The sequence below is a fragment of the Octopus sinensis genome, linkage group LG3, assembly GCF_006345805.1.
Source record: "Octopus sinensis linkage group LG3, ASM634580v1, whole genome shotgun sequence".
Lineage (NCBI taxonomy): Eukaryota > Metazoa > Mollusca > Cephalopoda > Octopoda > Octopodidae > Octopus > Octopus sinensis.
The window spans coordinates 39,147,121-39,161,971 of NC_042999.1; the positions used below are offsets into that span (position 1 = coordinate 39,147,121).

The 14,851-nt window shown below is 36.6% G+C and overlaps 1 protein-coding gene across 1 annotated transcript in view; it reads left to right on the top strand.

Moving 5' to 3' along the window:
• The first annotated feature begins 2,867 nt into the window (after nucleotides 1-2,867).
• Nucleotides 2,868-14,851, top strand: part of LOC115209438 (keratin-associated protein 5-5-like) — a 114,025-nt gene continuing 102,041 nt past the window's right edge. Inside the window, exon 1 of the mRNA XM_029777863.1 lies at nucleotides 2,868-3,193. Coding sequence (XP_029633723.1) covers nucleotides 2,868-3,193 — 326 coding nt within the window. The remainder of the gene's footprint in view (nucleotides 3,194-14,851) is intronic.

A 14,851-nucleotide genomic window follows, 5' to 3' on the forward strand; every position in this document is an offset into this window, starting at 1 on the left:
GATGCTTGGGAATCATTGAGAATGCAGCAGCTGCTCCACAATAAATTAGGCCAGATGATTACTTGAAATATAATATAGATAGAGTCTTGAGTGAGACGTCAGTTTCATTTTCGTTGAATATTGGAAGTAACTTTCCTAAAGATTTGGTTTTAATGCGAAAAGTACTTTTACACTAAGTTATTATCTTGTTTTAAGTTATTGGTTTTGCCACTCAGTTGGTTCATTGTATTATTATTAATGTCTATAAATTCGTTACAGTTGGTCGTAGTTGTCATGAAACAATTGATTTTGTTTTACGAATGTGTAGAATATGCAAATGATTGTTATTTCTTCTCACTCTTTGTCTGTCTTTTGTTTATCCCCAGGTAAGCTCCTATCTAGTATTTCTATTATGAAGTTCATCCAGCTGTGAACATCCCATCCTTTAAATAGACAGTTTGTGTGTGTGCATCGTGTAAAAACTTATCATTCACACCCGTATTCATACAAGCCACACACACACATACGTACGTATTCCTGCACTACACAGACTCACAATCACACGAATGTACACACACACACACACACACACACACACACACACACACACACACACACACACACATACACACACACAACATCTCACACGCACGTACTTATAAGAGACATTTCTAAACTGGCGCTTTCCCTTCTTCGAATATAGTAGAATGTATGAAATTTACAGAGGAATAACTTTTATATTACGAGGCCAAATGAACGACAGGCTTCATTCCCAGTCACGTTGTTTCGCCTTGTAGCAAATATCGTTCTCTTTACTATAATTATAATTTTAGTACGGAATTTGTATCAGATTAAATTATCTTAAATATATTATAATTTATGTCACATTGATATTTTATGTAACATGTCATTTGTTAAGGTAAGACGTAAACGAATATGGGTGGGTTTAAATAAAAAGAACATACAGGAAATGATTAGTATTGAGATGATTTTTTGTTGTAGTGTAAGATTATGCCCATAAACGGTTTTTTTCCCCGGGATTAAATGGTAGACTGTGTATATAATACGTGTATGAATACAGACGCCGTCTTTCAAGTGATAGAAGAAACACGAATGCACTGAATTCCATCAACCACTGATTGAAAACTAGTAAAAATAATTGTCTAGTATATTATATGCGAATGAAATATATAAGAACTTAATTTAAAAAAAAATGCATGGGCAAGCCATAATATTTCGGCCGATTTCTAGATTCGATTGAAAAAGGTCCTAACCTCCATTAACGCATTGTACTCAACGTTATCATTAACTACACACAGTCTGTCTATCAGTTCTTATATACGTGAAACAACTAAGAAATTTTAAGTATCACAATATCTATGCACGCATACCTCGTGTTCTTTCTTGTTTCTTTACTGATAGTATTTCGTGTAGAAAACATTGATGTTTTTGCTTTTATTCTCTGTTCAATTTCCTTTGACGTTGTTGTGTGTCTTGATTTGTTTTTTAGGTTTAGTTAATCAGCATTCATAAGATTCAGACTTTCAGTAGCCTATTTACTATCATTTATTTGTAATCGACTATAGGAAAACCAATGCATAATATACCATTTCCAAATTTGGGATAAGGTGAACAGTAAGAAACTGCACAGCACAAATTTAAATTAGTATAATTCTCAGGAGAATTATTGCATCTTTAAATACATCGTCTCAAAACCCACCGATTTTTACTCAGTGGTAATTATCATCACTGCAGTGGACTTTGTTTAATGGTTCACGATATATGTGTTATTTTTCTGGTCTGTATAGTAAATCAATGTCAGTAAACGAATGATTTAGACATCCCATTTGAGAACGTTTGTGTTGAAGCAACTTCGTCAAATTTTGTACATCTTGTGCGTTTCCTTTCAAATATGATAGCGTTATGCCTACGGATATAACATCGGCATCGATGCAATAAAAATAAACACTGAATGTGAGCTATGCTCATGTTTTATGCTGTTCTATATTTAAAAGATGAAAAATTATGTACATCATTTACATTTAACGGATATTCGTCCTAATCGTGTTTGCTGTGAATACAACGTTTCGGCTGATATACCTTCCAGCCTTCATCAGGTGAATTTGGAAAATGTTAACATCGAAAAATACTTTAGGAATGAGAATCCAGGTTCGAAATTTCCCCCAAGACACCTGATGAAGGCTGGAGGGTATATCAGCCGAAACGTTGTGTTAACAACAATCAAGATGAGGACAAATATCCATCAAATGTAAATAATGTACTCATGTTTTATAGTTTGTTCACTAAATTGTTTTAAAATTGATCACGCCGTATTAGAATTGCGTTTCTATATTCATCTATTTGGATGGCAGTATATGGTAAAGATAGCAAAATATTACATGCGAAATAGCCTTTCCGCTTAACGTTAAGCTCCATATCTGATGCTCAGACACAAAATATAACCAAAAAAATTTTAAATATTGTCCTATTTTAACTTATATTTTATTTAATCGTGATTCTATAATTACTTCTTAGAAATTACTGTCACGATGCTTCATATTTAAAGAAAAACAATTAGTCTTCTTAACCAGGGATGCCTCCCAATGTTAATGTTAATACGTTAATGTTATTTCGGTAACATTAACGTATCTAGAAATGGGACCTCTAGAATTTAATTCCCTTTAACTGCATATTGAAACCATTAAGCCGCTTGTGTTTATATTCATTTATCCACCACCAAATTCTTGGAAACAGGAAAGGCGATGCAAATGCAATCACAATGAAACTGCCAAGAGGCAAACCTGAATTATGGCATTTGAACATATTAAAGGAAATTAAGATATTAAAAGAAATCGAGTACCGTTGGTTGTGGTGCTCAATGTTGTGGTATGGGTGTTTGTGATACCGGCGGTTGTGGTACCTGTGGTTGTGGTACCTGTGATTGTGGTACCTGTGGTTGTGGCAACTGTGGTTGTGGTACCAGTGGTCGAGGTACGGGTGTGGGTGGTGCCAGCGGTTGTGTTGCTCAAAGTTGTGGTATGGTTGTTTATGATAACGGTGGTTGTGATACCTGTGGTTGTGGTGCCGATAGTTGTGGTACCGGTGGTTGTGGTACCGGTGGTTGTGGTACCGGTTGTTGTGGTGCACAAATTTGTGGTACCGGTGTTTATGATACCGGTGGTTCTGGCACCTGTTTGTGGTACCGGTGGTCGAGGTACGGGTGTGTGGTGCCAGTGGTTGTGGTGCCGATTTTTGTGTGTGGTGACTGTTGTTGTGACGCTGGCGGTTGCGGTGCCGGTGATTGTGGGCCAGCGATTGCGGTAATGGTTGTTCTGAAGATGGTGGTTGTGGTAACAGTATTTGTGATGCTGATGTTTCTTGTGGGCGTTGTTATGAGGCCGGCCGGCCGTTGTGGTACTGGTGAAGAGAAGGTGGAGGGGGAAGGGAATAAGGATGATGAGAATTACAAGCAAGATGATGTCGATGATGGAGACGACGATGTGGACGAGACGAAGACAAGGAAAATGAAAATGGCGATATTGTTGATTATGATGATGATGATGATAATGATGATGATGATGACGGGGAGGAGGCGGAAGAGGTGAGTAATGATGAATACGGGCATGACGATGACAGTGATGATGATGGTGGCGACGGCGATGACGCTGCTCATGACATTGAGAATTTTGATTGTGATCAACAAAATGGCGATGACGCTGATAACACTCATGATATCACCGGTTATGCTGAAGATGCTGTGGTTGAGGAAGGTAGTATGTATAAGTCATGTCTCTGTATATTACAATGATTTCGATATTTAACTGACTTATATTGGAGATAAAGGGATTTAACTGGTGAAGTTGTCATATACAAGCAAGGAGGGAATTTAGATGCTTATCGAAGACATCTAATTGAGCACATATTTATTTATTTTAAGCCGATAGCAAAATTCAGAGATTTCGTTCCCGTCTAGAAAAAGCCATAAAGTTTTATGAGCAACACAATGCCATCTCGAATTGCTATCTCAAGAAAATAATTTTTGTCGTACACAAACATATACGTGTGTGCGCGCTATGAGCGCTTTTACATGCACATAGGTTTGTATGCACACGTATAGGTACATGCATATATATATATATATTATATATATATATATATATATATATATATATATATATATATACATATATATGTATATATATATATATATATATATATATATATATATATATATATATATATGTCTGTATGTGTGTGTGTGTGAGTTTATATTAATGATAACGGTAGCAAAATTTATGACACAAATCTGCCTCTTAATTAGACCAGCCGTCGTTCCACCAAAATCAGATGATTTAAAAAAAAATTACTGCTACTATCAGCAACACTCATCCTCACAAATAGACGTACATACACGTTTATCTATATCTCGCTCTGCCGCGCACTATATAAATATGCATACATACATACATACATACATACATACATACATACATACATACATATATGCACACATACACACATACATACATATGTACACACGCGCACATATTTATTTGTAATATTTATATAATTTCTCCTATGTATATAGGCGAGAGGAAGAGAGAGAGAAAAAGAGAGAGAATGACAGAGAGTCGCTTATAATAACAATGAGCCGAGATTATTTCATAATGATTTTGCTGGAGCGATAAAAATTCTCATTAAAACAGGCATATCCTCTGTTATAAATTGTACTATCCTGTCTTACATCTTAATAGCTAATCACTAAAATGTGAAATATTATAAATAAACTGAGAAAGGCGAGCTTCGAATTTCAGAGAAAAATGATGGTTGGTTTAACTACATATGCTATAAAAATTTGTGCAAGCGCCACAATATATTTTGTGACGATCGACCTGGAATATTATGTTAGTAGCTAAACATAATTTAGAAGTCTTGTTTTAATATTATTCTGAGATCTAAATATTTCAATATTTTAATCTCTTATTTAGAATGAATTGTTTCATATATTGAGGATGATTTTTTTTCTTAATTTTAAAATCATTCAACTCATATTAAATATGCGACGAATTTTATTGTATATGGTGCGTTTTTAAAATAGCGCATGGAGGTGCATTTACGGAGTAATAGCTACAAAAGATGAATGTACAAGCTTCTGTGGGTCCTTGATGCAAATGAAATTAATTTCTATATACTTTGTAAAAAGAGCATATGCTTCCACATTACAGTGTATTCTAACACATCTAAAGTGTGGGTAATTTTAATAGGCATATCAGTCAACTCACTCACAAATCAGTATTCGTACTTAAGCTAAAAAAAACCCCACAGAATGCATAATAAAGTCGAGAAACAGCACAATAAAAGCTGCTTTATGTATTTTAAGTTACTGTGCTGGAAACGGAAAATAATTTAATCTTCTAACAATTACAATTCATTCAGGTAAATGGTCCTAGAATGCTTAGTATATTGCAGCTCACCAATAATGTCAACCGTATTTTTAGGTTTCTCGTGCATATTACGTTGTAAGGCAACATAATAAGCAAAATACGCACTGTTATTGCTTCACAGAAACTTGTCCCACTGTAGTATTTCATTACAGCATTCAACTTGCTTCTGTTAAAATGAATTTTTAATTACATCATGCCCATTGGTGTCAAATCCGAAGCACCTATGAAAATAGCCCTTCCCTCAAGAGCGATCAAATGAAAACGAGCCGATACTCGAAAATTCTGCACCTGACTATCCGAAGTTTACATGAAAAACAAGAACGCAAAATGTGATGCAGTATAGTTAGTTTTTCAGAGGAGTGACGTCGTAAGCATGTACGTGGTATGTTCAGTAAGTATCCTGACTGTCGCCATAGTGACGAAGCTAAAGCATGCAGATTGACACCGCTTGACACAGACTGACCTTGAATTTTGCTATGCATGCGCACTAAGATTTAACGTTCTAGATCACTTATGCTTTTTACATTAGTACTTGGAAATATGGTGTGTAGCGAGTGATCATCACATTGACCATGACAGACAAAGCTGCGCAGGGAATACACATCAAATCTGTCAAAAGCTTGACGGGCAATACCTGCTCAGAGGCTTACACTATTTTCAAAAAGTTATCATCGTTCTCGACACAATCAAGATCTTGTGCAACTGAAACTCGAGTGTCTTTTTGGTCAGCAGTTTTGGCACAAGCTTTACATATGACACCTCAGTCTCTAGTTTGTTTCATCTAATTAGGGTCTTAACTGGGTGGAGATAAGTGGGTGAGTGTGTGTGTGTGTTCGTGTGTGTGTATGTGCTTGTATCCACCACCACTGGACAACTGATGTTCGTTTGTTTACGTCCCCATAATTTAGCTGTTCGGCAAAAGAGACTAAGTAGAATGAGTACCAGGTTTTTTTAAAAAATGACTAGGGGTCGATTCGCTCGACTAAAAACACTTCCAGACGGTCACCAGCATTGCTGCACTTTAACTACTGAAACAAGTTGAGGACGAAAAATAAGTTATAGAAATGAGAGTAATTATTTCGTTTAATTTTCATATTATTCGTAGAGTAATACAATTATTTTGCTGAAGCCTCCTTGATATTTCTTTACATACTTTACTAATAGATTTCATAATATAAGGAAATGTTCAACTTCTATGTTCTTTAAAAAAGAGAAGGACTTTTATCTCGCCAAAATGAAAATCATATATAAACTGGTAATGGCTTTGCATTAAAATAGAATTCAGCTAACAGTCACATTAAGTTCACTACATTCATTGCTCAAACGATTATAGCGATCTATTTGATTTTGCAAAGATTTTACCAGATTACTTCAGTTTTAATTGGCGTGCCGCTGCACTTTACAAAGAAAACAAATTTCTGTAAGCTACCATACAACAAAGGACTTACCACAACCATCATCGGCATCATAACTACTACTACTACTACTACTACTACTACTACTACTACTACTACTACGACTACTACTACGACTACTACGGCTACTATTACTACTACTACTACTACTACTACTACTACTACTACTATTACTACTACTACTACTACTGCTACGTCTACCAGTCTTCTATGACATCTGTCAGTATTCAACTTCAATCGTACCGGAGGCACATGCCAAGGGTAATGGAGGAGGGGGTTAGGTAAACCGACTGATATAACCACAGACTTGACTGGTGTTTCCAAGTGATCAGTTCGTCATTGAGCAAGGGGAGGGACTTAGGTCAATTTTTCTATTCCATATAAGGTCTGAGGCGTGAGAGTTGTAGAGAGCAACCAGCATATTTTGCTTTTTACTTGCTCCAGTCAATAAACTACAGCCATACTGGAGGACAGCCCTGAAAGTTTTATATATATGTATATATGTATATATATATAAAATTTATATATATATATGTATATATGTATATATATATAAAATTTATATATATATGTATATATATGTATATATATATAAAATTTATATATATATGTATATATGTATATATATATATATATATATATATAGTCGCCTAAATATCTTTCACCTGCGCTGCCTCCGAAAATCCTTCGCATCAAATGGCAGAATCATGTCCCCAACAAAGATGTCCTCAAGCAAGCAGGAATACCAAGCATGTTTACACTCCTCACACAAAGATGTATGAGATGGATTCGACATGTTATCCGTACGGAAGATGGCAGAATCCCCAAGGACATACTCAACGGAGAGCTTGCTAGGGGCACTAGGTCTGTGGGAAGACCGTTCTTACGATACAAGGATGTTTGCAAAAGGACATGAATGTCTGCATCATCAATATTACCAACTGGGAAGCAGTTGCCAGCAACCGTGGCGATTGGCGACGTACTGTAAAAGAGGGAACACAAAGGAGTGACAGAGAGAGAGAGGAGAAATGGAAAGACAAGAAAAGACGTCAACAAGAAAGTATGACATTACAACCAGCCAGGCAAAGTCTTCGCTACATTTGCGGCACCTGCCAGAGGGAGTGTTTGTCCAGGATAGGAGTACACAGCCACAGCAGGAGATGTATTAGGACATGAAATGTAAAAGCCGGACTAGATTATTTTATGCGCAACGCCATTGTCTCCCGAGACAAAAAGGCTGCCAACAACAATATATATGGATTTCGTAGACAGGAACTGAAACAAATATATATATGTATATATATGTATATATGTAAGTGTATGTGTGTGTCTCTGTGTCTGTGTTTCGCCCTCATCACTGCTTCACAACTGCTGTTCATTTATTTACATCCACAAAACTTACTGGTTTCACAAGAACAAACTAATAGAATAAGTACTAGGTTTATCAACATAAAAAAGCACTAGGCTGTGTCTCATATTTTTGTTTGCCCACTCAGTTGTATCTATCAGTTTATCATTGTGTGTGTGTGTGTATCTATATCTATATCTATCTATCTATCTATCTATCTATCTATCTATCTATCTATCTATCTATCTATCTATCTATCTCACTATATATATATATATATATATAATATATATATATATATATATATATATATATATATATATATAAAACACCCTAATGGAATCCTTAACTCCCAAATTTTAGTAATTTCTTTTATGATCCCAAACTAGGTCAAATGTACTGAATGGATCTTTATGAAAGTTGGAAATTATATTCTAAGCATAAGGGCCATAACCCCCATGACAATTCATATATTTTGCTGTTGATGAAACTTTAACCATAGATATTAGACAGAAGTGAAATAATATTTATAAAATTTCATCTCCTTACAAAGTTAGAAAGACCCCTCCATGGGGACTTAACACCCACAATTTTGTCATATTATCTAAGCAAAACCGAATACAGTTGTGCTCTTGGAAGCTGTAGGGTTACCCGAGTATAAAAGTTGGGCATTATTTCTAATTCAATGGTACAACAGCGTAACAGTTTGCTTTGACATACACTTACATTGTGATTTCTGCAATGTGGTGCATAAATTGTTATGTAAATGAGAGGCATCTTTGTCTCCACTGATTCAGTTGCAAAGCGTTGAGTAAAGTTTTTTGATTGCAGACCTCCTTTCAGTCTTTTTATTATCACTCGGTCACACATAGTCCCCAGATGGTAACATTGATTACAAGGCCTTCCCAGATGAGTGACTGGCTATTCAAAGATATGCATAGATTTTAAATTCATTCTGTCCAGTTACGTATCAGTATAGTGGTCATTTGCAAACTCCAGAGGTAACCCTTTAATTTCTCCTAAGCCCTCACGTCACACAGTTGTTAATGTTGATTTCAGTTGGGTCACGCCCTTCCAATTGCTATAGATTCGTAATGCATCTTACGGCTGTGCCTGTCACCTGGATGGTGAGGAATCCTACATTGGGAGTGGTAACGACTAGGGTAGGGTAACTGACTGCTTATTGTGATCATTCGTCTGTTGGTTTCCATGTGGCACGATTATAATTTTTTAGGGTGTGCAAAGAGGGAAATAACCCTCATCTGCAATTTTGATGAAATTCGAAACAGAGATATTCCAGTTCATTCAGAAAATATAACAGAAAAGTCTAATTCTTCAATTGAATGTAACCGGGCAACGATGGGTATCTCTACTAGTTTATGATAAAGTTGTGCAGCATCATAAGTATGGTTATGTAGAAGTTAAAACCTAGTTGGTTTGATCTGGAAGGTTGAAACAGCGGGTGCAATTTGCTACTATGTCTTTAGCGTTATCATATCGATAAACAATCATCATTATCTTCATGCTTTAAAGCCCATTTTGCATGTTGGCATAGGTTGGATGGCTTGACAGCAGCTGGTAAAGCCGGGGGCTGCACCAATTTCCAAAGTCTGTTTTGGATTTTTACGTGGCACCTTGGTTTTAGGGTATCACGTGGAAACTTGGTTACGAATATATAAATTTTGAGGGTAGAGAAGTACTTGATTACGCCGACTCCAGTGCTCAACTGGTACCTGTTTTTTTGACTCGTAGACGACGAAAGTGAAAGTAGACGTAGGTGAAATTTGAACTCAGAACATAAGCATGGACTGGTTGTCTCAAAGCGTTTTATGTAGCGTACCGAACATTCAGACCCAGATCATCAGCTTAATAATAACGGTTTCAAATTTTGGCACAAGGACAAAAGTTTTAGATCTCAGGGGACTATTTGGCTATATGGTCTCTAGCACTTCTCGGGATACTTATTTTATCAAACCCGAAACGATAAAAGACAAAGTCGATCCCCTGTAGAATTATAACTCAGAACGTTGCCTGGAAGCTTGCCGCCTCTTCATAATATACCGGGGGTTTTCAATGTTTCTTATCATCTATAGATTTCTTTGATTAGTATTTATTCTGGTGAACCCCCAAAGCCATTTGATGTATAAAAACTAATAAAATAGAATATTCTTTCCAAATTCTATTTTTTGTTTAGTACACATCCACTTGCGTTGTATTATGTTGTATTACGTAAAATGCTAGAGAAAGATACCTACCTGTTTCTCGTAATACATACATCTACAGCAACAATTCTTCATGGACACTTAATAAATAAATGTGGGACCTCAATTTACTACTTTATTTCTGTGGTCCCCAGAAATCTTATTATGGACCATCAGGGGTCATGCAGACCTCGGCTGAGAACCATTGATATATAACATTGTCAAACATCTTGAAATACTGGGCGAGGACACTCATCGATTATATCGACCCCAGTGTTCAACTAGTACTTATTTCCTCGACCCTGAATGGGATGAAAGTCAAAGCCAGCATCAGCATAATTTGAACTCAGGACGTAAATGCCGCTGAACATTTCATTGGCGTGCTAATTTTTTTGGCATCTTACCATAATAATAATAATAATAATAATAATAATAATAATATCTGATTTAAATTTTCTCACAAAGCGACTGGGTTTGCGGGTAGATTGTAAGTCTATTCTGTCTACCTCAGTACTCAACTGCTATTTATTTTACCGACCTCAACAGGATGAAAGGTGAATTTGGCTTCGGTGGGATTTGAACTCAGAACGTAAAGACGGACTAAATGCTAATGCTAACGACACTACCAGCTCACCGTATAATAGTTAATAATAATAACAATTTGAAAGAAATATAACGTAAGAAATACTTATTTTTTCAGTCTCCTATATACAAGAAAACATAACGTAACTACGTTGGCAATAGGTATAATTGGCTGAGGACTGTAATTATCTTCTTTTTTTTATTGTGGCCGATGATTTATGAATTGGTTGATACCGTATAATAAAATATTAATTCTGCACCTCTATAATTCACTAAATTATTATGATGATGTTTGTTTTATTGTTGTTGATGATGATGATGATTATGATGATCATGACGACGACGACGAAAATGGTGATGATGATGGTTTTCATGATGATATAGGTGATATTGATCGTCAAGTAAAACCCAGCATGAAAAATGTTAAATGAACATTGATAATCCTGTTTAATGATTTAATGACCACTATTTCATAGCAGTTTGCCGATAAGAGCCGGGAAGATAAATACTACTACTACTACTACTACTACTACTACTACTAATAATAATAATAATAATAATAATAATAATGATGATGATGATGATGATGATAATAATATCGTATAATGAAAATAATCAGACGTTTGATATTTCGATATATAAATCACTATATGTTCAATGTATATATTCAATGAAAAATGTGAAATTTAAAAGATAAATCCACCGGAAAATTGTTATCAATACAAACAAAGAACGGTATTGAAAACGTAGGAATAACATTCCATTGATGTGAGGAAATATAAATTAATAAAGGAAATTCATTCATAAGTAAGGAAATAAATATTTTCTCTCTGAAAATCTTAATATCTTAGATATTTATTTTCCGCTCAAAATCACCATAATGAATAAGCAATGAAACAAAAGGCAATAAACTTAATGATTTCAGTCTTACATTCAGAGTAAAATGTGTCTCATATTGTTACGTGTTCATTTCTACCACTATTCCCTGTACTCGATCTACGGTTCACAAAACATGAAACTTTACACCACGGTTACATTTTCTTTACATAACTTCCAAAGGAAACCGTTTTGCCTGACAACGTCCATGTATATATCGTATAGCTTTCTTCTTATCCTAAAATCTCATGCAAACTTTGATACATTTACACCTACAAACATCTGTGTATATTTGTACATCGAACTGTAGTTTGTGCGTATATTTTTCACAAAAACTTTAAATTACAGAATTACAACTAACACCAGGAATCCATCTCCTACCAGACCACAGGATTTTAGCGATTTAGGATTAATTAAAATAAATGTTAATCTCCACTGGTTTCGACATAAGTTTTAAGATTTTGAGGAAATGCCGCATGGGAATTTCCGAAACGCTTTAACGAATCTAATAATTCGATGATATAGTGAGAACAGAATTAATTTGAAGTAATACTTTTCGATATTTTATTTCCACATATAACTTAAATATTGAAATGAAATGTTTATGATATCGTTACGAAACATATATGAATAAGCAAAAGATTTTAGAGACAAGAAACCAGAGTCTAGCACTTTACATAATATGAGATATATGGCTTTTATCATCACGTGCAATAATGAAATGTATACAAACACAAAATATAGAGGATAGTCATGGAGTAAATGCACTGTATGACTATGCTTATTTGCATGGAGGCGCAATGGCCCAGTGGTTAGGGCAGCGGACTCGCGGTCATAGGATCGCGGTTTCGATTCCCAGACCGGGCGTTGTAAGTGTTTATTGAGCGAAAATACCTAAAGCTCCACGAGGCTCCGGCAGGGGATGGTGGTGATCCCTGCTGTACTCTTTCACCACAACTTTCTCTCACTCTTACTTCCTGTTTCTGTTGTACCTGTATTTCAAAGGGGCCGGCCTTGTCACGCTGAATATCCCCGAGAACTACGTTAAGGGTATACGTGTCTGTGGAGTGCTCAGTCACTTACCAGTTAATTTCACGAGCAGGCTGTTCCGTTGATTCGGAGCAACCGGAACCCTTGTCGTCGTAACCGACGGTGTGCTTCCATGCTTTTTGATAATCAAAATATTGGATCCTTGCGCTGCGTGGATCTGCAACGGACGGACCATATGGATACCAAGACCTTTCAATATGTTTGCTTGATGATAAGAAATATATTATCAGTGCATATATCTTTATCAATATTTTCCTTATGTGTGTCTTACGCTCGCCTATCCATACTTTATAGTCAACCATTAGAAAGCGTAAATGATGAAAAAGCTGCCACACTGAGAGGGACAGTCGGAAGTAGGGTAGAGAATGCAGCATTATGAGTTCCATTCGACGAAATACCACCTGTGATAACTTTTGAAGAGATGAGTTTTCTGACTATTTAAAAAACCAAAAGAGAGACAAACTGAACAGTAAAAAAGATAAAAACTGAACAGTAAAAATACTAAAATACTACTTTCTCCTTTGTGGGGTGGAATGCCATTTTCATTGTCATTATTTTTGCACATCTCATAAATCACTCGCTAATCATTATATGTGCTCCACGACTGTGTTGTCCGTCCTCGTAGTGTTCCCTCTATATTTAAGGCTTTATGCCTGTAATAAAGAAATGGGGAGCAATCGTTGAGAGGCTTTTTCGCGTTAATCATTGTTTGATCCCTGTTGTTTATTGATTGTTGAACGTCTTCCGTGGGGGTGAACCTAATGTTGAGCGTCATTATTGGTTGCTGGTTTTTTAAAATTTTTTTGCTTGTGATACCCATTTATGGGTGAGGTAAAGAGAGGAGTGGGGAGCGAACCAGTTCCAGCCGGCAGATGCGCTTCGGCCACTGGAAGAGGTTTGACGGCTGACGTGCTGCGGGTGCAAGTGATGAAGATGAACCAGGGGAGGTTGAAGAAGTTCAGCTGAATCAAGGTGAGGGATGGAACCAGTTTAAGGTTGACGCCGCCAGAAAGTTTAACAGCGAGCGTGATGAGGAAGATGGGGTGTATAGACCCTGTCCACAGCACCGAAGGTAATAGAGGTGGCCACGGTGGAGGCTGTGGAGGAGTGCCTAAGGGAGGTAGGGGGCTTTACAACGTTATAATCGAGAGTGACAAAATGCGGCACAGTGGATGTAATGCTAGCTAGTGAACAAGAAGCGATAAATCACTCCACTGTGGTGCTAAGGACACCAGAATGGGTACTTTTACCGACTTGTTGTGACAAGCGAGTGACCAAGGTAAGGATTGACAGAGAACCCTCGGAGATTGAGGATGTGTGTCTGGTTGCAGCCATCCTGTATAACATGGCGGAGAACGTAAAGGTGTTGAAATTGAAAAGGACGAAAGAGGTGAACTGAGGGGAAACGGCCGTGAAGCGGCTATCCAAGTCAGTTTACAAGACTTGCATAAGGAAGCAAAGGAGGTGAAACTGCCGGAAGATGTGAATTTGAGAGCAGAGGTGGAGGGAAGTTTCTAACCCATTGCCAGTGTGGGGTAATGGGATACATGAAAGCAAGGTGTTCCAGAATCACGACGAATTTGTAGAGGAGCAGGAGCAAAATGCCAAAGCGACAAACCCAGTATTTGAGAAGTGACTAGCGAAGGTGGAGGAGGAGTATACGGTGGTGAATAGGAAGAAGAAAAGGAAGAAAACGTGGACTCACACCAGAGTGTCCACTAAAGAAAAAAAGGAAAATAACGAAGCATAACATGAGATGCCAACAACATCAAAGCAAGCCAACATGGAAAATCGACTGGGACTACAGTAAGAAACAAATAAAAAAGAAGCAAAGCATTAATGGAATATGGTAAAATTTGCGAAAAGTAGAGAGTTAGAGAAGAGAATCACAAAAATCAAAACTGTTATAAGAGTGAAACTAACGACAGAATACTATCCAGAAAGCACAAAAGCAAT